This window comes from Nansenia antarctica (genome assembly GCF_963989245.1).
Source record: "Nansenia antarctica genome assembly, chromosome: 2".
Taxonomy (NCBI): Eukaryota; Metazoa; Chordata; class Actinopteri; order Argentiniformes; family Microstomatidae; genus Nansenia; species Nansenia antarctica.
Genome location: NC_137675.1, coordinates 38,240,901 through 38,265,015, shown reverse-complemented (window position 1 = coordinate 38,265,015; position 24,115 = coordinate 38,240,901). Strand labels below are relative to the sequence as shown.

Genomic DNA, 24,115 nt, shown 5'->3' with positions numbered 1-24,115 from the left:
CAGAGAGAGAGCGAGAGAGAGAGAGAGACAGAGAGAGAGAGAGAGAGAGAAAGAGACATAGAGAGAGAGAGAGAGAGACAGAGAGACAGAGAGAGAGACAGAGAGAGACAGAGAGAGAGAAACAGAGAGAGAGAGAGAGAGAGAGAGAGAGAGAGAGAGACAGAGAGAGAGGGGAATTCAAGCACTTTCAATGACCCATGTCTATTTTCAAAAACTGTTAAGGCCTTGATTTCTTTTTCTCAAATTCACAAACTTTCAAGGATCTCAAGGACCCATAGGAGCTGCTCACCAGCTGCTCTATGCGGTCGTACTGCAGGTACTGGGGGAAGGCAGGAGCCACCTTCTCCACCCTGAAGCGCGTGCGTCCGTCCTCCATGTCCTCCAGCTCACACAGGCAGTGGCAGAAATGTTCGTAGGCGTCGCAAGACACGTCCATGTGTCTCACAGTGAAGTTCAGCCTGGGGACCAGATGGACATTTGACATTTCTGGGGCATTTCGCCAGACGCCTTTATTATCCAAAGCGACTGACTTAACAAATACATTTGACTTAAGTACGTAAGTGAATCATCTGTCCACCAGTCACAGCAGGAAAAATTCATCTATTGCTCAGGCCTGGGGCCATTGGCAGTCGTCGTGCTAGAAGAAGGAAGAATTATTATTATTTATTTTAATTAGATTTCTTTCAATATAACCAGAACCAGAACCAGAACCAGCAACAGACAGACAGACATACAGACACACATTTGAGACTGAAACCCAGATAACTAGTATTTCACCAGATAACTAGTATGTCACCAGATAACTAGTATGTCACCAGATAACTAGTATTTCACATGGAGAGGTTTGATTTAACCTACAAGATGATGTAGCCGTTGTTCCTTCAGACTGACAGAGACCACACATGCATGTGCCTGCCAATGAGGGACAGCTGGGGGCAGACATTCACCTGGTACAAGGACATTCATTCACCTGGTACAGGGACAGACATTCACCTGGTAGAGGGACATACATTCACCTGGTAGAGGGACAGACATTCAGCTGGTAGAGGGACAGACATTCAGCTGGTAGAGGGACAGACATTCAGCTGGTAGAGGGACAGACATTCAGCTGGTAGAGGGACAGACATTCACCTGGTAGAGGGACAGACATTCACCTGGTAGAGGGACATACATTCACCTGGTAGAGGGACATACATTCACCTGGTAGAGGGACAGACATTCAGCTGGTAGAGCGACAGACATTCAGCTGGTAGAGGGACATACATTCACCTGGTAGAGGGACAGACATTCACCTGGTAGAGGGACAGACATTCAGGGGTGACAGAGGTTATCTTACCTCTTCTCTAAAGACAGGTAGGTGGTACAGGGGTGGCGGAGGTTGCTACAGAGCCGGTACAGAGTCTGGAACAGCCCGTCTGTCAGGTCGTCATCGTAACACACTGGAGGGAGACAGAACACACGTTGGCTTCACCATTACTGGAGGGATCTCCATTCCACAGAGACAGAGACAGAGAGACAGAGACAGAGACAGAGAGACAGAGACAGAGACAGAGACAGAGACAGAGAGAGAGAGAGAGACAGACAGACACAGAGACAGAGACAGGGACAGAGACAGAGACAGAGATATGGCTGTAGACAGAGACAGAGAGAGAGAGAGACAGACAGAGACAGAGACAGAGACAGAGACAGAGACAGAGACAGAGACAGGGACAGGGACAGGGACAGAGACAGAGACAAATATATGGCTGTAGACAGAGACAGAGAGACAGAGACAGAGAGACAGAGACAGAGACAGATGTTCATATGCATGGGAGGTTGATTTTTGCCCGTTGCTGAGAGCACAAGGGGTCCCCTCCCTCCCTCCCTCACACCCACCACCTACCCACCCACCCACCCACGTCTTACATTTGACTTGTTGAATCCTGCAGGAACCAGAACTGGTTTGCTTTGCAGTCCTAAAACGTGAGTTTGTTTCCAAGCTGTGTATCACTAATATATAACACGATACAGTGAATCAAAACAAGCTGAATTCACTGACAGATTATAAGTATTTACTGGTCCTAAAACTGTTGTGTGTTATATTGAGTGGCTCTTCAACACTTTCGTAATATAAAAAAAACAATTAGAAAAAACTAAGTTTTGGTCAGCTGTAACTTACCGTCAGCAGCGATAATAAACCTTGTGTTATCGTAGAGATCCGCCACCTCATCTTCTGTCCATCCAAATTCTGCGTCACCGTCTAAGAAAGGAAGGACAGAGGAGGAGAAGAATTACCATTTTGGACAAGAAGGTTCAACCCCACATGGCCTGTAACAGTAGAGACCAGGACAGAACTAGAGGTGTAACAGTAGAGATTACCGTGGTTATCTACATCTACAGTAGATACCAGGACAGAACTAGAGACCTCTACTGCCGTGGTTATCTACATCTACAGTAGAGACCAGGACAGAACTAGAGGCCTCTACTGCCGTGGTTATCTACATCTACAGGGGTTAAAAGACATAAGTATGAAATAAATATCTGGGCTGAAAATGTCACTGAAAATGTTTGTTTCAGAGCCTGATTAGGTGGCAGTGACGCTACGAGGGCCAGGTTGGTAGTTTAGCTCCGGTAGATAAGCAGCACAAGTACAAGTGGGGGGAAAGTGTCTAACAACCAATGAGCAGGGCTCAGTTTTAGGTCCGGTTCTTTTTCACTGTCTAAATGATACAGGGAAGACCGCTGACTCTACAAACCTCCATCAGTACAACGATGACACCATGTTTTATTCTAATCTAATATTGATGCTGTTCAAAAACTGATTGAGTGGATCAGTGTGGTTATGTTAAACGGAGCTGGTGTTGATGTAATGACGTCAAGAGCAGGGTTGCCAAATGGGATTGTCAATTTACAGCCTAACCAGTCTATAACCTCTAAATCAAGTAGCCATTCGGCGGTAACCCGCCCCATCTGGCAACCCTGGTCAAGAGTCAAGCATCAAGCCGTTCACACATGCGCATTGAAGCAAAACAGTTGTCAACAGCAGCAATTTTCTGTTTACGTTTTGAGTCACTGCCGCCGTTTGATTACAACTGACTGCGCATGCCCATTTTTTTTTACGAAGATGAAAATATCTGCTTAAAAAAAGATCCATATACGTGCAGTCCAGGCCTTATAAATATCCATATACGTGCAGTCCAGGCCTTATACATATCCATATACGTGCAGTCCAGGCCTTATAAATATCCATATACGTGCAGTCCAGGCCTAAGTCACTCCAGTTCTGTCAGGAGGAATGGGACAAAATTCCATCAACTTAATGTGGGAAGATTGTGGAAGGCTTGTTTGACCCAAAATTCATTATTCTGACATTTCATATTCTTAAAACAAAATAGTTATTCTAACTGACCTAAGACAGGGAACGTTTACTAGGATCAAATGTCAGGAATTGTGAAAAACTCATTGTATTTGTATTTGGCTGTGTGTATGTCTAACTTCTAACTTCAACTATGCATAGAAAGCCTCAAACAAAAGCTGAGAATCTATATTAACCTCATAGTAATTATCATGTCAGTAATGCAGTAAAGGTCTAACGTCTAAACGTCTCATGTTCTGGACACCTTTGCATACAGTAGGTCTGAAGTCTGTATGGCGTGTGTGTGTGTGTGTGTGTGTGTGTGTAGGTAGCAGAGCATGGTGTGTGTGTGTATGTAGGTAGCAGAGCATGGTGTGTGTGTGTGTGTGTGTGTGTGTGTAGGTAGCAGAGCATGGTGTCTGTGTGTGTGTGTGTGTAGGTAGCAGAGCATGGTGTGTGTGTGTAGGTAGCAGAGCATGGTGTGTGTGTGTGTGTGTGTAGGTAGCAGAGCATGGTGTCTGTGTGTGTGTGTGTGTGTAGGTAGCAGAGCATGGTGTGTGTGTGTAGGTAGCAGAGCATGGTGTGTGTGTGTGTGTGTGTGTAGGTAGCAGAGCATGGTGTGTGTGTGTAGGTAGCAGAGCATGGTGTGTGTGTGTGGGTAGCAGAGCATGGGGTGTGTGTGTGTGTGTAGGTAGCAGAGCATGGTGTGTGTGTGTGTGTGTAGGTAGCAGAGCATGGTGTGTGTGTGTGTGTGTGTGTGTGTGTGTGTGTGTGTGTAGGTAGCAGACCATGGTGTGTGTGTGTGTGTGTGTGTGTAGGTAGCAGAGCATGGTGTGTGCGTGTGTGTGTAGGTAGCAGAGCATGGTGTGTGTGTGTGTGTGTGTGTGTAGGTAGCAGAGCATGGTGTGTGTGTGTGTGTGTGTGTGTGTGTAGGTAGCAGAGCATGGTGTGTGTGTGTGTGTGTGTGTAGGTAGCAGAGCATGGTGTGTGTGTGTGTGTGTGTGTAGGTAGCAGAGCATGGTGTGTGTGTGTAGGTAGCAGAGCATGGTGTGTGTGTGTGTGTGTGTGTAGGTAGCAGAGCATGGTGTGTGTGTGTGTGTGTGTGTGTATGTAGGTAGCAGAGCATGGTGTGTACGTGTGTGTGTGTGTGTGTGTGTGTGTAGGTAGCAGAGCATGGTGTGTGTGTGTGTGTGTAGGTAGCAGTGCATGGTGTGTGTGTGTGTAGGTAGCAGAGCATGGTGTGTGTGTGTGTGTGTAGGTAGCAGAGCATGGTGTGTGTGTGTGTGTGTGTAGGTAGCAGAGCATGGTGTGTGTGTGTGTGTGTGTGTGTGTAGTAGAGCATGGTGTGTGTGTGTGTGTAGGTAACAGAGCATGGTGTGTGTGTGTGTAGGTAGCAGAGCATGGTGTGTGTGTGTGCGTAGGTAGCAGAGCATGGTGTGTGTGTGTATGCAGGTAGCAGAGCATGGCGTGTGTGTGTGTGTGTGTGTGTAGGTAGCAGAGCATGGTGTGTGTGTGTATGCAGGTAGTAGAGCATGGTGTGTGTGTGTGTGTAGGTAGCAGAGCATGGTTTGTGTGTGTGTGTGTGTGTGTGTAGGTAGCAGAGCATGGTGTGTGTGTGTGTGTGTAGGTAGCAGAGCATGGTGTGTGTGTGTGTGTGTGTGTGTGTGTGTGTGTGTGTGTGTGTGTAGGTAGCAGAGCATGGTGTGTGTGTGTGTGTGTAGGTAGCAGAGCATGGTGTGTGTGTGTGTGTGTGTGTGTGTGTAGGTAGCAGACAGGCTCCTCCCACCTGTGCAGAGGTCGTGTCTCAGCCAGTCCAGCTGCCGCACTCTGACCTCCTCACCTGTTAGACACAAACAGCCAGAAGAGCACAGCATGTTAATGTTGGTATTCATTCATACTTAATCAGAAGCTAGATATTATTCACATGACAGTATATGAATGGAATTCCAACTCAAGTTTCAGTTAATAGGTCTAAAAAATGAGGTGCTAGGTCAAAAAATTTGATTAGCTTGTCCTGCAAGGAAATCAGTCCGACCACATCTATTTACACGGAAATGAATCAAGCTGGAACCAAAGAAATGCCAATCCACTGCCCCCGGGAGAAATTATTGGTGAACGAAGCTACGACAGGATGAAAAAAATCTACCATGGTGTCGCGAATAGGTCTAAAATCATATCCAAAGAGGTCTAAAAAAGCTCCAAAAAAGTCATACATTTTACTTGTTGAAACTTGTAGGAACCCTGGGTCAGGTTTTTGGTGTATGGTTAAAGAGTTGGAGCCGCGTCTAATGCCCAAAGGAGATGATGAGGTCACAGGTCCACTTCACCACTGAATGATCCAGACTCAGGTGAGATTTAAAGATCCCAGAACCAGAGATTCCCAGTGTGGGACCAAACACTAACTAGAACATGTGGTGTGGTAGGACCAAACACTAACTAGAACATGTGGTGTGGTAGGACCAAACACTAACTAGAACATCTGTAGGACCAAACACTAACTAGAACATATGTAGGACCAAACACTAACTAGAACATGTGGTGTGGTAGGACCAAACACTAACTAGAACATGTGGTGTGGTAGGACCAAACACTAACTAGAACATGTGGTGTGGTAGGACCAAACACTAACTAGAACATCTGGTGTGGTAGGACTAATTGGTTAAGGTTAATTAGGTTAATTAGTTAGCTAGGTTATACTGTCATATGTTATGTTGCTGTTAGCTAACGTTACTATCAGTATGTCAGAGTGATGCTAGCAGCTACGTTACCGTAGCTAACTTGCGGCAAGAGGAGCTTGACAGTGAAGTTTACGTTTAGTGAAACAACGTTCATTAGAGTTAACAATAGTGACAAAAGTTTCATGACTGATGCCAGCTAACGTTAGCTAGCACTAGTGGAACTGGAAGGTTCATGACTGGTGCCAGCTAACGTTAGCTAGCACTAGTGGAACTGGAAGGTTCATGACTGGTGCCAGCTAACGTTAGCTAGCACTAGTGGAACTGGAAGGGTCTCCCCTAACGTTACTCCCTTTGAGCAGTGTTGGGAATTTGTATTAAAATCACTACAAGTGATAAATCATGTACTATGTGCTCATTTAAATAATATGTGAATGTGGTCAGTTGAGAACAATAGGAAGGTCACGCAAAGCCAAAAGAGAGGTTCTGTTTTTGAGCGACAAGAAGAAGACAAGCTCCTGACTAAAAGAACGTTTTATGATTCAAACTGCCTATAAATTACTTATTTTTACCTATGTGCTAACAACCATTGTATACCTGCTGTTATGATATTCTATTTTTCTGTACTGATTTTATACTTTCATAACTAATGATTAATGATAAGTCTATTCTTCTATACTATACTTTAACTTGTAAATCGAATCCTAACTCATATTACTGTGCAACTTCAAATGTTTTCACAAGCTACTGATAAGAACTCAACTCACTGCTCTGCTCACAAAGTATGATATCACCATGGGAACGAGACGCTAGCAGGACACTCAAGCTGATAACATACATAGACTCTCAGCACCCACACAAGAGAGGAATTGAAGGCCATGCTAACGAGCAGCTGCAACGGATTTTGTACGGACAAGTGGAAAACTACTAGATAGGGGGGGGGGGGGGGGCACCACCCAGCCCCAATGTTAAATCAAATGTATAAACACTATGTACCAAGGAAAAAGGGGACTCTGGTCTGGTGGAGCTCTTGCAGTTAACTTGTTGACGGCTAGCTGAGACGGGCCTGCAGAGGTGAAACTAGATGAGACCACTTTTCCATGGAAATGAACTATTATTGCTTGCTGATATGCTTGAATAAATATTATCTTAATGAACAGTTCAGTAGTGGTGCCTAATATTTGATTGGATCATATCATCTTAAGAAGTGATATCAAGGACGTCTCGTTGAGATTAAACGAACTCGCTTGTAAAGTGACGACTCAATTAAATCGATACTGGAGAAGTTGATCACCTTACAAAATTGGTGACCCCGACGTGATCTTCAACGGGATGCAAGGAGGAGTGGGCGAGGCTGGGTTCGGACTAAGCACTTCCACGGTACCAACACAAAAGAGGTGAGCAGAGCCATTTAATGAAATCTGCTTAGGTAGACAATAGTATTCTAGCTGGAAGTGCTGGGTCCTGGAATCGTCAAACCCATTCTGATCTGTGTCTTTGAAGATCCGTCAAAAGTAAGGATAATCATTAATTAAATTGACATTCTATACATTATTGAACACCACTGTCTGATATTTAAGCACATCTTGTATTAACGTGTAATAAGACCCGCCGAGGTCTAAAGAAGGGACAGTAGCTAAGTCCTGGAAATAAAGAGGGGTAACCAGTCCCCAGGATAGACCCGCCGAGGTCTAAGGTAAGGAAAGACACGACAGTCCTGGATATTAAGAGGTAACCAGCCCCCAGTTTAGACCCGACGAGGTCTAATGAAAGGACGGTGTCCCGAAGGTTGAAATACCTTGCAAACCAAGTGAGAAGTGAGGTCATTGCGAGTAGGGTAGCGTCTACGGCAGGACTGCAGTCCGGTAGAGGTCCTAGTATTAGCGTGCCTCCTCTCACAGCGGGCGCTAAAACAATTGTGACGTTAGGATTATAAGGTTCTATCATCGTTTTAGTCAAAATTGAGTTTTTTGCATAATCTGATCCATTAAGTGGTTTATTAATGTGTGGTGTTATTTTTAAAATGTTGACATTTTGAGTGGGTAATTCATAAAATACAAAGGTTCCATCTCACAAAACATAATGGAATGTAAAAACGTTGACGCTCAATATCTCTGAACTACCCTAAGCGGAGATATAACCTTATAATTCTAAACTCACGCAATATGTTACGTAATATTGTGTGTAAATAATAGTGTTAGAATTGTTATTTTTATTGTAATTATTACTATTAAAAGGGATAGTTGAGTAAAGCGCCCTGGAGCAACTGGTCTAGGCTGAGTGCTCCCTGGCTTGGTATCACTCAAATATCACTTGCAAACTTTATAAAATATGTTATGCCTCGTTCAAGGTGTTTAAAGAAGTGTTGTGCTGCGGGTGTGACCCACCATTGAAGCGCAGACAGCAGTGAAAAAAAAAGCTCACTAGGAGTGTCTCTGTTGACGCACGGTGATGTATGTCTCACGGGTTGTATAATAGTAGTATTTTTGGTGTGTTCTGATATTGACATATTGGGTGAGGGTGGTTTTGTTTAGTTGTTCAGTTTGTTTAGTATTGGTTGGCAATAATAATATTGATGATAAGGGTGGCAGCATAGCCACACGATACAGTGAACCTTCAGTAGAATGACTATCTAGATGAGCAGATAATGCAGAACACATAAGACATAGTATATAGTATACATAGTATATATTATATAAGACATAATACATAGAGGACCGACAAGATAGATACACACAGATATAATATAAGACCTTAATTAATTCAGAAGAAAGAAAAACCGACGAGACCGAGGAGAAACAGGCCGTGCAGCGTGAGAGGTTGTTGAAAATGCAGGTGACCGTAGTTGTGGCTACGACAAGGAAGAAGGAATGTAAAGAATGCAAGATATTGGTCCAGCTTGGAGAGGTGCCGCAGGCCTCTGCAGCACCACAGCCCCCGGCTCAGTACCAATCCTTCCCCGAATATCAACAGAGAGGCGGAGGGAGAGGACGTGGGCGAGGAGGCCGCAGGAGAGGCCGTGGAGGACCAAGAACACCAGGAGCAGGTGCCTGCCACACATGTGGAGGAACAGGACACTGGAAGAAGAAATGCCCTAACCAAGGGGGCCAACAGCAGTCATGGGGACCAACGCAGCAGCAGCAATGGCAGCCCCAGCAGTTTCGACCCCCCACACAGCAACAGTGGGGGGGCCCGATGCCAGGCCAACCGGCCCCAACCATAATGGCCCCCATGATGAATCAACCACAAGGAGGGGCTCCTTATGGTCAAAGCCTATAGGGATGCCCGGGAGGCGAAAGAGGAACCTACCACTTCCACCCGAACGAAGAACCAATGATCGAAATACTGGTGGGAGGAGAGAAAAAACAGTTCATGGTAGATACTGGAGCAGCAGCGTCCACCATGACAAACCACAAGGGTAGAGTTCCTCCTCTGTCGGAAAATCTGGCCATGACGACAGTAGGCTACTCCGGACAGGCACAGACACAGAAATAAACAATCCCCCTAGAAACAGAAATAGGCCACCAGAAATTGTCAAACAACTACCTGTTCGCTCCCCAATGCCCCGTAAACGTAATGGGGAGGGACCTGCTATGTAAATTGAACGCGGAGGTAACTTGTGGACCAGACGGATTAACAGTAACACTTCCCGGCGGCAGGAAAGTCACCGGGGAAACCCCATGCAGAATACTAATAATGAGAGATATGTATTGACTTCACGGACATGGGAGTGATTGATAGATTGTCAAGGTGGCCTGAAGCATATCCGTGTAAACGGGAGGATGCCGCATCTGTAATAAAGCGCCTCTTAAAGGAATTCATACCACGGTTTAGTTTCCCTACAATAATACACTTTGATAATGGGTCACATATAAAATAAAATAAAAGTCCATATGGCTGCAATTGAGACAGCAATGGGGATTAAGCATCGATTTGGTTCAGTCTACCACCCCCAGTAGTCACAGGGTTAGGGTTAGGTTGAGAGGGATAACCAATCTATTAAAAGAAAGCTTGCCGACTGTGGGGAACATGACGCGTTCCGACCGGCAGGGGGAGCTAGAGGACAGTTGGTGAAGGGATGAGGGTCCGAGGGGCATCGGCTGATGCCAATCGGGTCCTCATCAGGGTCCGATTGGCATCGGCTGATGCCAATTAGATCCTCATCAACGCGCGCTCTTAACGTGTGGCTTTGTTCCCCAGAGGAGAGAGTCGGACGGAGTAGCCCGAGAACGAAGTACTAACCGAAACCAGTGACCAGAAACGAGGGTACGAGCAGCGGAGTACTGAGACGGAGAAGCAGCGGAGTGTCAGGGAGCGAGGGACGGACGAGCGCTGCCGGAGAGCCGCGACCGAAAGGGTCGGACTAGGAGCGGGCCGAGACGTCCTCGCTGGAGCAAGGCTCAGCTGACGGGAAACTCCAGAACAGCTGCTCTCACAATAAAAACCCGCTTACAGCAACTACCCAGCCTATTGTCTGTCTCCCTCTGTGGCCGAAACCTGTTACAGTGGCGCCCAACGTGGGGCACAGAGGAGAGGCGGACCCGGAAACACCAGAGAACAGACAGGCGGGGGCAAGGAGTCGCCCCTGGGACATGTGCTCGCCCACCTGGCCCAGCTGCAGGAGCAACAGGCGGCAATGGCACGAACCAGCCACGACGCACTGATGGACATGGCCCGCGCCCAGGCCGAGGACCGGGCGGACCTCCGGTCCATCATCCGCGACCGGGAGGGGTACGGGGACTACGGCGTGCCAGGGGGGGACCCGAGTCCGGATGCAGCGGATGACTGAGGGGGACGACCCGGAGGCCTATATAGACACATTCGAGCAGGTGGCCCGGAGACAGCGATGGCCAGAAGACGAGTGGGCCCACCAGCTCCGGCCCCTGCTGATCGGGGAGGCGCAGCTCGCGCTGGCGGGTCTCCCGGCGGCCAGCCAGGCCGACTACCCGACAGTGGTCCGGGCCATCCGGGACCGGCTCGGGCTGAGCCCGGAAGAACACCGGCGCCGGCTCCGTGCCCTGACCCTGGAGCCCGGCGGGAGGCCGTTCCTGTACGCCCAGCAGGTGATGGACATGGCGCGGCGGTGGTTGCTGCCCGAGGAGAGAACGCAGATGGAGCTGGTGGAGCAGGTCGCCCTGGAGAGGTTCGTGACGGGCCTACCGGCGCGGACCGCGGCCTGGGTAGCCTACCACCGGCCCACCAACATCACCACCGCCGTCGGGCTGGCCGAGAACCACCTGCCCTCTCCAGACGGGGGGGCGGCGGGAACCGCCGCGGTCCCGGTCCCAGCTCCCCGCCGCCACGGGGGGTTGGCCATTCGGACCGGGCCCGTGGCGGCTCCACGGCGTGAGAGGCCGATGGCCGCTCCCCGGGGAGGGTGGCCGGAGCCAACGCAGGGGGGCGCGGCCGTGGCCTTCACCCCACAGAGAGCCCCACAGGCGGCAGAGGAGGGGTGCTGGCGGTGCGGCCAGCCTGGCCACCGCCGCCGGGACTGCCCAGCTATGGAGGTCGGCCGGGCTGTCCGCACCGCCGACGAGGTCACCCCTCCCCCGGATCCGAGCGAGGTGTACCGTATCCGGGTAAGGATGCAGCGGGGTACGCACGAGGCGCTGCTGGATTCGGGCTGCCTACAGTCTATGATCCACCAGCGCCTGGTGCGACCAGAGGCATTGGTAGGGGCATCGAGGGTGTCAATACTGTGTGTGCATGGGGATGTTCACGTATACCCGGTGGTCCCCATCGAAATCAGACATAATGGGAGAGAATATAGAGTCAAGGCGGCGGTTAGTCCGAGCCTCATGCACCCCTTAATCTTGGGTCTAGACTGGGCGGGATTCCCACGGGCAGTAGCGGGGACGACAGGGGTGCACGCACGACGGGCAGGGACGCGTGGGGCGGGCGCCGTGCTCTGCGCTGATGCGGGGGCGGCCGACGCTGACGAGGGGCAGGAGGAGGCAGGGGCAGAGGCACCGCCACCCGAGGTGCCGCTGCCGGTGTTTCCTCCGGTGGGAGATTTTCCCCTCGAACAGTCTCGTGACGCTACCCTACGCTCAGCCTACGACCAGGTGATGGTAATTGATGGTGCACGGGTACGGCCAGACGCGGCGCTCGCTCCCCCATACTTTACGTTGGTTAGGGACAGACTATATAGGGTGAGTCGTGACACTCGCAGGGAAGAGGACGTCACCCAGTTGCTGGTTCCCCGGGGCCGCCGGGAAGCGATATTCCAGGCGGCACATTATAACCCCATGGCGGGCCACCTAGGATATGATAAAACACTTAGTCGCATAATGGACCGATTCTACTGGCCGGGGATATGGGCGGAGGTGCGCCGGTGGTGCGCCGCCTGCCGCGAATGCCAGCTAGCCAACCCCCCGGCCGTCCCGCGGGCGCCGTTATACCCTCTCCCCCTGGTTGAGGCCCCGTTTGACCGTATTGGAATGGACATTATCGGCCCATTAGAGCGATGTGCACAGGGCTATCGGTTTGTGTTAGTGTTGATAGATTACGCAACCCGATACCCCGAGGCAATTCCCCTGCGCTCCATCTCCGCGAAGAGTGTGGCGCAGGCGTTGTTTCAGGTCATCTCCCGGGTGGGGATCCCGAAAGAGATCCTCACTGACCAAGGTACCAATTTTATGTCACGCACCCTCAAAGAGCTGTACGGATTATTGAATATTAAAGCGGTCCGGACGAGCGTGTACCACCCGGCCAGCGATGGTCTGTGCGAGCGGTTCAACCGGACGCTTAAATCAATGATCCGTAAGTTCGTTCACGAGGATAGTCAAAATTGGCACCAATGGCTAGCCCCCCTGTTGTTCGCGGTGCGGGAAGTCCCCCAGGCTTCCACGGGGTTTTCCCCATTCGAGCTCCTATATGGGCGCAAGCCTCGCGGCGTCCTGGACCTCATTAAAGAAAGCTGGGAGGAGGGGTCCAGCGACAGTAAAAACGAGATTCAATACGTCCTGGACCTGCGGGCAAAACTCCACACGTTAGGGGTTATATCACGGGAGCATTTGCACCAGGCCCAGGAACGACAGAAGCGCCTGTACGACAGGGGGTCTAAGCTGCGCATCTTCGCACCGGGAGACAGGGTCCTTGTACTACTGCCCACTTCCAGCTCGAAATTACTCGCCAAGTGGCAAGGGCCGTTCACGGTCACACGGCGGGTGGGGGAGGTGGACTATGAGGTGGTGCGTTCAGATCGGGGGGATAGCACGCAGATATATCACGTGAACCTTCTAAAAAAATGGACCGAGGCGATCCCGGTTGCGCTGGCTACGCTACTTCCCGAGAGGGATGAGTTCGGACCGGAGGTCCCAAAGTCTAAAATCGGTACCCCGGCCCACTTGGGAGACCATCTTTCGGCGGCCCAGCGAGCGGACGTGGCCGAGTTGCAACGGAGGTTCGCGGATGTGTTTTCCCCCCTACCCGGGCGCACCACGCTAATAGAACACCACATAGAGACACCACCGGGCGTTACGGTGCGGACACGGCCGTATAGGCTGCCGGCTCACAAACGCGACGTGGTGAGCCGGGAGTTAGAAGCGATGCTGGAACTGGGCGTGGTAGAAGAGTCCCACAGTGATTGGTGCAGCCCTATCGTGCTGGTGACCAAGCGAGATGGGGCTGTGCGGTTCTGTGTGGACTACCGACGGGTGAACGCGGTGTCTAAATTCGATGCCTATCCAATGCCCAGGGTCGACGAGCTCTTGGACCGGCTTGGCGCGGCGAAATTCTATACGACCCTGGACTGTACGAAGGGATACTGGCAGATTCCGCTGTCGCCAGGGTCCCGCGAGAAAACGGCGTTCTCCACCCCGCGCGGTCTATACCAGTTCACCGCGCTGCCGTTCGGGTTGTTCGGGGCCCCGGCTACGTTCCAGCGGCTCATGGATCGTATCCTTCGGCCGCACTCTGCATACGCGGCGGCCTACCTCGACGACATCGTGATCTACAGCGATACATGGCCGCAGCATATGCAGCGGGTAGCGGCCGTGCTGCAGTCGCTGGGGCGAGCGGGGCTCACGGCCAACCCAGCGAAGTGCGTGATCGGGCGGGGGGAGATCCGCTTTCTGGGGTACATCCTGGGCGGTGGGGAGGTGCGCCCGCAGGTAGATAAGACCGCTGCGGTCGCCGCCGCCCCGCAGCCCAGGACCCGGAAGGAAGTGAGGCGGTTCCTGGGACTGGCGGGCTATTACCGGCAATTCGTGCCGGGGTTCGCGGAGCTGGCCAGCCCCCTGACCGACCTCACCCGGAAGGGTGCCCCAGACCCGGTCCAGTGGTCGGAGCCGTGCCAGGTGGCGTTTGAAGGTATTAAAGCGGCTCTCTGTGGTAAAACTGTCCTGCATGCTCCGGATTTTAACATCCCTTTTTCCCTGCAGACGGACGCATCGGATAGGGGGCTGGGAGCGGTGCTGACCCAGCAGGTGGAGGGAGCCGACCGTCCGGTGCTGTACCTGAGCCGCAAGTTATCAGAGCGAGAGGGCAGGTACAGCACGGTGGAGAAGGAGTGCCTGGCCATCCGGTGGGCGGTCGGCGCCCTCCGGTACTACCTGCTGGGGCGCGCGTTCACCCTCTACTCCGACCATGCTCCCCTCCAGTGGCTCCACCGTATGAAGGACTCTAACGCGAGGATCACACGCTGGTACCTCGCGCTACAGCCCTTCAATTTTGCGGTGGTGCACAGGCCGGGGGCGCAGATGGTCGTGGCCGACTTCCTCTCCCGTGATGGGGGGGGGGGGGAGTAGGCTGGCGGCCGGGCGCGCCCGGCCTTGATCTGGTGGTGGGGGTGTGTGGGGAACATGACGCGTTCCGACCGGCAGGGGGAGCTAGAGGACAGTTGGTGAAGGGATGAGGGTCCGAGGGGCATCGGCTGATGCCAATCGGGTCCTCATCAGGGTCCGATTGGCATCGGCTGATGCCAATTAGATCCTCATCAACGCGCGCTCTTAACGTGTGGCTTTGTTCCCCAGAGGAGAGAGTCGGACGGAGTAGCCCGAGAACGAAGTACTAACCGAAACCAGTGACCAGAAACGAGGGTACGAGCAGCGGAGTACTGAGACGGAGAAGCAGCGGAGTGTCAGGGAGCGAGGGACGGACGAGCGCTGCCGGAGAGCCGCGACCGAAAGGGTCGGACTAGGAGCGGGCCGAGACGTCCTCGCTGGAGCAAGGCTCAGCTGACGGGAAACTCCAGAACAGCTGCTCTCACAATAAAAACCCGCTTACAGCAACTACCCAGCCTATTGTCTGTCTCCCTCTGTGGCCGAAACCTGTTACACCGACATGATACAGAGACAGAGGGAGGGGGCTTGAACCCCCTCTCCATGAAAATGAATATATGTCGAAACTCTAACTAATCTCAATCGAGTTTTCTCTTCACAGGAACTGAATGCTGCGGAGAAAGCAGACAACGGCAAAACAGACTCCTATTTTAGACCCAGGCGACGTGGTGGACAAGACCGTGGGAGGTATATTGACCACCTCACACGCTGTCAGAGTCGAAGGTAAACCGGGTACAGGGTGGCCTCTCTTGTCACACTGTACCAAAGCAGACCCACCACATGTATAACATTTTCAAATTCCTGGCGACTCTGTCAGCATGCACTAAGCCTCAAATAATGTGGAAAGTAACACAACAAGTGGACTATTAATCCATGATATTAGCGATCACCTGCCTGTCTTTTCATTTTATGAATGTAATTATAGAAAGAAGAGGGAGTTAAAGGAAATGACATACAAGACAGTAGAACTGAGGAATCCATATCTGCTTTTAGAAATGAGTTATTAAAATGGAATTAGAAGAGTATATATATGAAGAATCAGATGTGGACAAAGCGTATGGGTTATTCCTAGAAACATTTAAAGTTCTATATGACAGAAACTGCCCACTAAAACAATGTAGCAATAAGAATAAATATTCTGAAAATCTGTGGATAAAAAATAATGTTAAAGGAACAAAGTAGAACATTTTACAGACAATGACGGGAAAATTAGCCTTATAAATTAGGTGGTGGATGGATTTAAGAAAAAAAAACATATATATATATATATATATACAGTATATATAAGTATATATATGTTGTTGATATGGGGCCAAAACTAGTTAAAGAAATAAACGGCACTGGAAAGAGATTTGCTGAGGAGGACTGTGGAGAGAGAATCACTGACTCAATATCGATGGGAACTGTAGGAAAAAATAAAAATATTTTACTGATATACTGATATGGTTAGGCAGGGGATTAGGCACCCCGAACCTAGCCATTAACAGGCGGCGGTGGAATTGCAAAGTTCCGAGGGCACGTTAAAGACAGTATATAGTGCTGGGGAGAGGACTGAAGGCCCCCGTGTCTGATGAAGTATGAATGAACATACTACCGTGGTACCGTCTAGTCGGCGCAGCTGTCGCATCTAGGTGTGTGGGCAGTGCGTGGTACGTGGGCGACAGCCCACACCTAGCGGGATGTGAAGGGAAGTCACACCCGTGAACAGGCAAGGCTGGTGTAAACGGTCAAAGTTTCTAGACCCATAGCGAAGTGGGCTAGGGATCAGACCGTCGGTTCCCAACTGGGCGGCCAATCACCGCTACAGGGTTGGTGTTTAGACACTGACTGGGGACCGCTATCGACTGGGTCACCGGCCGGTTGGGTCGCAAAAGCCTTAAGCCATAGGGAAATGGTGGCTGCGCTCAGCTCAATGTACAGTCAGGCCACTGTAAGCTGAAACCGAATGCGTTAGTAAGCGAGCAGTGCTTTCCGTGATCAGAGCTCTGAAAAGGAGATGTCTGGGAAGCGGAAGGGGTGGAGGTGGACTGACTCTGACCCAAGAAGGGGTTGGAGGGCAGTAAACCTCCATCGGAAAGGGTTCCAGCCTGAGACTGCGCCCTGGGAAGAGGTGAGGTCTGAAGGAACAAAGTGAAACAAATGTATGAACAAAACTTCAACAGATAAACACCTCTTCACCAATTACAGACCGGTATCCTTATTATAACAGTTAGAGTTAGGGTTAGGGTTAGAGAAACTATATGATGAAAGACTGGCCAATTTCATTGAAAAACATCAACTACTAATGGATAGTCAGTATGGTTTCAGAACAGCTAGATCTACTGCCATGGCATTAATGGAGCTAGTAGAAGCAAATAACAACTTGTACAGAGAGAAAGAAATATGCATTGGGCATATTCATTGACCTTAAAAAAGCATTCGACACAATAGATCATGAGATTCTACTTTAAAAAAAAAAAAAAAAAAGGACAGGTATGGTGTCAGAGGGGTCGCACTTGAATGGCTTAAAAGCTATATTAGTAATAGACAGCAATTTGTTCAAATAGGCCAGAACAAATCAAGGTGCTTAAATATTACCTGTGGTGCCCACAGGGGTCGAATTGGTTGTCTTGGCAGATGACAGAAATATGTTATGTTATGGGGAAGATCTGCAGCAGCTTTTAAAGGTGGCAAAGAAGGAATTGTACAAATTAAAATGCTGGGTTGAGACAAACAAGCTATCATTAAATCTGAATAAAACCAAATTCATGCTATTTGGAAATTGCAATGTAAATACAGAACTCCATCTGGAAATTGAAAATGTCTAAATCAATAGAATATATGAAATCAAGTTTTTGGGTGTTTTAAATAGACCACAAACTCTGCTGGAAACCACATATAAAATATCTGTGCTCAAAGATTGCGAGAAGCTTGGAGTTCTGGGTAAAATTAAATACATCTTAAATCAGAAATCACTATACACTCTATATTGCACACTCATTGTACCCTATCTGTCATATTGTGTTGAAGTTTGGGGAAATACATATAAAACCAACCTAGACAAGATATGCACATTGCAAAAAGAGCTATAAGGATTGTACTTCATAGAGATCATACCAATTATATACAAATAACAGAAAGTCAAACTGAGTGTAAATGTAGTGTAAATCCAGAGCTGCACGAATCATGTTTAAAGTAACACAAAATAAGGTCCCTGGCAACTTACAAAAAATGTTTTGTTCATGAGCAGAGATGGGGGTTGTAGTCTAGGAGGGAAATTGAATGAAGAACAGCCTGTTGTCCGTGCAGCGCTCAGGGGCAGGTGCATCTCAGTTTGTGGGGTGTCCATTTTGAATGGCCTTGATGTAACAATGAAAACAAGTAATACTATTGAGTGGTTTGGAGGGATATAGGTTGGAGGAGCTTGAGAATGACGTGAACTGGTATTTTTGTGGATATTTGGTTCCTGGTTCGCTATAGTGGATAGCCATATTATTATTGATATTGATAGATAATCTATTGCGTAATGGTATGATATTGTGGGGAAGGGGCAGGACCATGGGTTTTGTTTCTTTCTGTCTTTTCTCGAACAGGGCCATTGCCGACTGTTGCTTCCATGTCGAGGAAGATATATTCTATTTCAATTTACATCTTTTATTTGTATTTTATTTGTATTTTTATTCATTTTTGGGGGTTTGTTTTTTGTTGTTTTTTGTTGTTGCAGATTTGTGTGTTTTTGTGGTTGAAATGTTCGAGATAAATGGAGAGCAAATCAAATCAAATTAGATTGTTTGGTACAACTGGGTAAACTACACAATATCCACCATTTCTAATGTGACATGTTTAGTCTGCTTGAAACACCCTAAAGAGAGTACACTGTTTCCCTCCCCTACAAGCCTGATAATTGTTCAAATTCTTCAGTAGGGATGGGACGAGGGGGAGAACATGCTGCCCCGGTATGAATAGAAATAAAGGCCCCATGATATATGAGGGACATCACCCTTTACATTTAGAAAAAGCCTACGACTGCCTTCACAGGACGGGAAAGGGGGGCGACGTGGGACGCCTTAATGCTACGCACTTCTGCAATATGTTCATGAGTGCATGGTCAAGACAGGGAAACATTTGTGGACAGGACTTTACTCGCGCATGTTGGCGGGGGGGGGGTTCAAGGATACCAAACAAGGGCTGTGTTTATGCCTCTGTTTTTATACTTGTTAATCATCTTATGTTTTGTGATTTTTTTTTAGTCCTTTTGGTGTGCTGCACATTTTCATTTCCTTTTCGGCGGTGTTCCATGGGTAGGCTCCTTTAACTGTTATACATCTTTGTTTTGCATTTGTTTTAATCTTTGTTTTCATAAATATACATATTCCTCTGAGTTCGTAATTAGTCTGTCTAACTTGGAACAGTCTCTGGATAAAGTCTGGAAGCATCTTATATATTTTTTTACTTTGTAGAATTACTTGTGCCATTTTGAAGTCCACCAATTCTTTAAATTTGAGATCATAGGGGTTTATGAATAATTTGTTAGTTGGGTCTTGATAGGCAGCTCTGTTTATTTACGGTAATAGCATTCTACTTACTATTTTACTCCCAATTTCATTGGTAAAAATGTTATCTATTAAAGGAGCACTGTTAATTGTTATTCTAGTCGGTTTTAAGATTGTAGGAAATATACATATACTGTTCATTGTGTCCATGATGTCTGTAACATTTTTTTGTGTTCATTTGGGTTCAACAAATCTATATTTAAGTCCCCTCATACAAAGACCATCTTTCTGTCATTTAGTTTATCATACATATCAACCATCATATCTTTGAATGTGTCAAGACAGGATCCTGGAGTTCTATATACACAACTTATTATTATGGTCTTCGATTTCTCCATATTTTATTTCTACAGTGACACAATCCATAATGTTTTCTATTGTTATTGACATATTTTTTTTTACTATTTTATAGTCAAAGTCATTATTTACATACAAGGCAACTCCTACTCCTTTCTTGCTTGTTCTGTTGGAGGTAAATAGTTCATAATCCTCATGTTCCACATCGGCTTCTTTTTCTTTACTGAGCCATGTCTCCGATACAGCAATGATGCTGAACTGGGTGAACTGTCTCAAATAGTCCTTAGTTTTCTTAAAGTTTCTATAAAGACTTCTACTGTTGAAGTGTATTGTTGATAAAATACCATCCAATATTATATCACTTTTGAATTGTTCCTCTGTGTAATACTAGAAGTGGTTCGATGTTATTATTGTTGAAGAAGTGGTCGATGTTGTTCTCAATGTCATACATTTTGTCCTCTGTAAAGTCAAAGGTTTTCAAAGTTCAACTCTTCATAGTTTTTAGGTGCAGCTGGATTATAATTCACACAGTCCAGTAATCCCATTTCTCCAAACTCATCATCATTTATATCGTTTAGTGGAAATGAATAATCCTTGTCCATTCCCATTTTGACAGTCATTGTCTGTTCAAGTATTTCCACTCAGATTTGAGTCAATTGTCTGTTCAGGTATTTCACAGTCATTATTTGTTCTCTCACCATAATCCCTTTGGAGGTTTCAGGAGATCCATTGGGCCTAATCATCACTTTACAGTTTCTTGTCTAAATGCCTTGCAATTTGTTTTGCTTCCTTAGAATGCGTGACTGCCAGGCAATTTCAGTAAACCTGTAGCAGACATGCTTGGAAAGGTGGGGGCTCACCCCATAGATATCTGCTTTTAGATTAGAGGCACCGCTGAAGGGACGCTCGAAAGCCGACACAGACGAAGAAAAAGGAAATTATGCTGCAGATGCAGCCGCTAAATCAGGAGGGGGACGGCTGTGATGCAGGAGGTAGAGCCGCCCTCTAATGATCGCAAGGTTGGCAGATCGGCGGTTCGAGCCCCGGCAGGCCACATGTCAGAGTGTCCTTGGGCAAGACACTGAAACCCGAATTGCTCCCAGGGCCGGCGCCTTGTATGGCAGCTTGCCACCATTGGTGTGTGAATGTGTGTGTTGGTGAATGAGAAGCCATTGAAGCGCTTTTGGATAAAGGCGGTATGTAAGCGCAGTCCATTGATATGTCCCCAGAGAACATCAGCTGGTCTCAATCCAGCTAGACAAACCTAAATGCTCTGTACAGACTATAGATGACATACAGGGGGCCGCCTCCCCCCAAGAAAGGTCAGTGTGGGTAACAAGGGGGGTGACGCAAAGCTGGTCCTCTGAAAAGGGCTACGGGTTGTGGAGAGCGCATGACGGAAGAATAGTGGCCCGTGCAGGTCTAATGAATGTTATTGGTGCTGAGGCACATGGTCCCACTCGTGGGTCGGTGCGAGACACTTGGCCGCTGATAATGAGAAATTTGGTAGATGGTGATGAGGATGTTTACAAGAGGTGTATGCAAACGCTTGAGTTAGCACTGTTATTGGTGACTGTTTTGTTAAATGAAAAAATCTGGCTATGTCTATGCTCACTGCCCTCCTCATCTCTGCCACATTGTTGATCCTGTTTGATCCTGTTTGGCTATCCCTTGCATTAGAGGCCTGGCCCAGCGACTGATTACTGCGGCCCTAACCAAGGTTGATGTTGGTACACAGAGACAATTACAAATGCTTATTGCTGAACAGCAGCAGTCACTGTTGGAGGGTGAGGAGGAGATCATGGATCATGATACAGGAGTTGAAGATATGTTGTAATTAAGGAGGTTTGTGAAGGAATGGTGTAAATAAAGGCATTTGCGGTCTACGACCCATCTCACCTTTCTGGCTACAAATTCTCTGTAATGGTCATAATTTTGTTTTAATGACCAAAGGGGGGATTTGTTGGGAATTTGTATTAAAATCACTACAAGTGATAAATCATGTACTATGTGCTCATTTAAATAATATGTGAATGTGGTCAGTTGAGAACAATAGGAAGGTCACGCAAAGCCAAAAGAGAGGTTCTGTTTTTGAGCGACAAGAAGAAGACAAGCTCCTGACTAAAAGAACGTTTTATGATTCAAACTGCCTATAAATTACTTATTTTTACCTATGTGCTAACAACCATTGTATACCTGCTGTTATGATATTCTATTTTTCTGTACTGATTTTATACTTTCATAACTAATGATTAATGATAAGTCTATTCTTCTATACTATACTTTAACTTGTAAATCGAATCCTAACTCATATTACTGTGCAACTTCAAATGTTTTCACAAGCTACTGATAAGAACTCAACTCACTGCTCTGCTCACAAAGTATGATATCACCATGGGAACGAGACGCTAGCAGGACACTCAAGCTGATAACATACATAGACTCTCAGCACCCACACAAGAGAGGAATTGAAGGCCATGCTAACGAGCAGCTGCAACGGATTTTGTACGGACAAGTGGAAAACTACTAGATAGGGGGGGGGGGGGGGGGGGCACCACCCAGCCCCAATGTTAAATCAAATGTATAAACACTATGTACCAAGGAAAAAGGGGACTCTGGTCTGGTGGAGCTCTTGCAGTTAACTTGTTGACGGCTAGCTGAGACGGGCCTGCAGAGGTGAAACTAGATGAGACCACTTTTCCATGGAAATGAACTATTATTGCTTGCTGATGTGCTTGAATAAATATTATCTTAATGAACAGTTCAGTAGTGGTGCCTAATATTTGATTGGATCATATCATCTTAAGAAGTGATATCAAGGACGTCTCGTTGAGATTAAACGAACTCGCTTGTAAAGTGACGACTCAATTAAATCGATACTGGAGAAGTTGATCACCTTACAGCAGCACTATCTTCAAAATAGCAACCCCGTTTTAAACCGACATAACGCCGTTAGATTTGAAAAACAGAATTGTTTCAAGTACAGCATGACAAATTAAGTTACATTGTTGTTACCATGTTGTCTGGTTTTATTACAATTACGTTTTTATAAAAAATTAGACAGCTCAATGTGATCAAAAGTTTCCAACCTCCTGATATGACAGTTTTAGCTTGGCCGCTAGTGGTACGGTAAGTTTATTTGTACAGCACATTTCATACAACAGGGGCAATTCAAAGGGCTTTACATCATTAAAAATACACCAGTGGTGGCTGTCAAAGGCATCAGCCTTATCAGATTCGCAGCCATGTTGACTGGTGTGAACCTGTGTAGCACTTTGAGCTGCAACGTTTGCAGGAAAAGTGCTATACAAATAAAAGTTATTATCATCATCATCATCATCATCATCATTATTATTATTATTATTATTATTATTATTATTATTATTATTATTACCATTATTATTATTATCATTATTATTATTACCATTATCATTATCATTATTATTATTATTATTATTATTATTAGTAGTAGTAGTAGTAGTATTATTATTATTATCATTATTATTACTATTATTATCATTATTATTACTATTATTAGTATTATTAGTATTATTATTAGTAGTATTATTATTATAGCTATGGCGAGAGAGAGAAATCTCCCTTGATGTCTCATTGGTCTCACATCTGTCTTTCTTAGAAGAGAAATGGCATGAATGGAAAGATGCCGTGGACACATGTTTACATGATATGTCAAAGGACAACGTCGCTTTGAAAGAGCTCAGAAATCTATGTAGTTTTTCCCGCCAGCCCCTCTTACTGTCATACGGGCAAGCCTCAGTAGAGCGTGGATTCTCTTATCAATGGGCAGTTTGAAGTGGAGAACTTAAAGGGTGATTAATATACATAGCACAGCGACATGTAGTTGACCATATAAGAGCTGTGGGTGGCATACACAATGTGAGTATTGACAGACCACTGCTGGCGTCAGTTGCATCTGCAAGGCAGAGGTATGTGACACATCTAGAAGAACAGAGACTGAGAATAAAGGATGAGCAAAAGAAAAAGACCTTATAGATTAAATAGAATAACTTAAAAATAAGAAGAGTGACAGGTCTTAATATTTTAATAATTGTTGTCTGTGAGCGGATAGTTCCTATTATATAAATTCTCATCTAGATCTGTCTCAAACTATGCCGTGTTGGGTACTTGAATTTGAGGGAATTGAGTCTTGAAAGTCCTTGAAAGGTGTTTGAATGTGATGTTTCAGAAGGTGTGGGAACCCTGTGGTCTGTACTGGTCTGTACTCTACTGGTCTGTACTCTACTGGTCTGTACTCTACTGGTCTGTACTGGTCTGTACTCTACTGGTCTGTACTGGTCTGTGGTCTCATAAAGCTGTACAGACAAATGGTCACAGCAATTATGAGCAAAGAATCTCCAAAACACAGACCATCCTTATACTAGTGGATACAGACCCTTTTTATACTAGTGGATCCAGTCCCTTCGTATACTAGTGGATCCAGTCCCTTCTTGTACTAGTGGATCCAGTGTAAAC

At 47.1% G+C, this 24,115-nt stretch overlaps 1 protein-coding gene across 1 annotated transcript in view; it reads right to left on the bottom strand.

Annotated features, from left to right (window-relative positions):
* mettl22 (methyltransferase 22, Kin17 lysine) overlaps positions 1–24,115 on the bottom strand; it is a 128,898-nt gene that overhangs the window by 1,454 nt on the left and 103,329 nt on the right. The window contains exons 8-11 of the mRNA XM_080524537.1: positions 5,121–5,174; positions 2,159–2,239; positions 1,337–1,439; positions 290–458 (exon numbers count right to left, since the gene is read on the bottom strand). Coding sequence (XP_080380663.1) covers positions 290–458; positions 1,337–1,439; positions 2,159–2,239; positions 5,121–5,174 — 407 coding nt within the window. The remainder of the gene's footprint in view (positions 1–289; positions 459–1,336; positions 1,440–2,158; positions 2,240–5,120; positions 5,175–24,115) is intronic.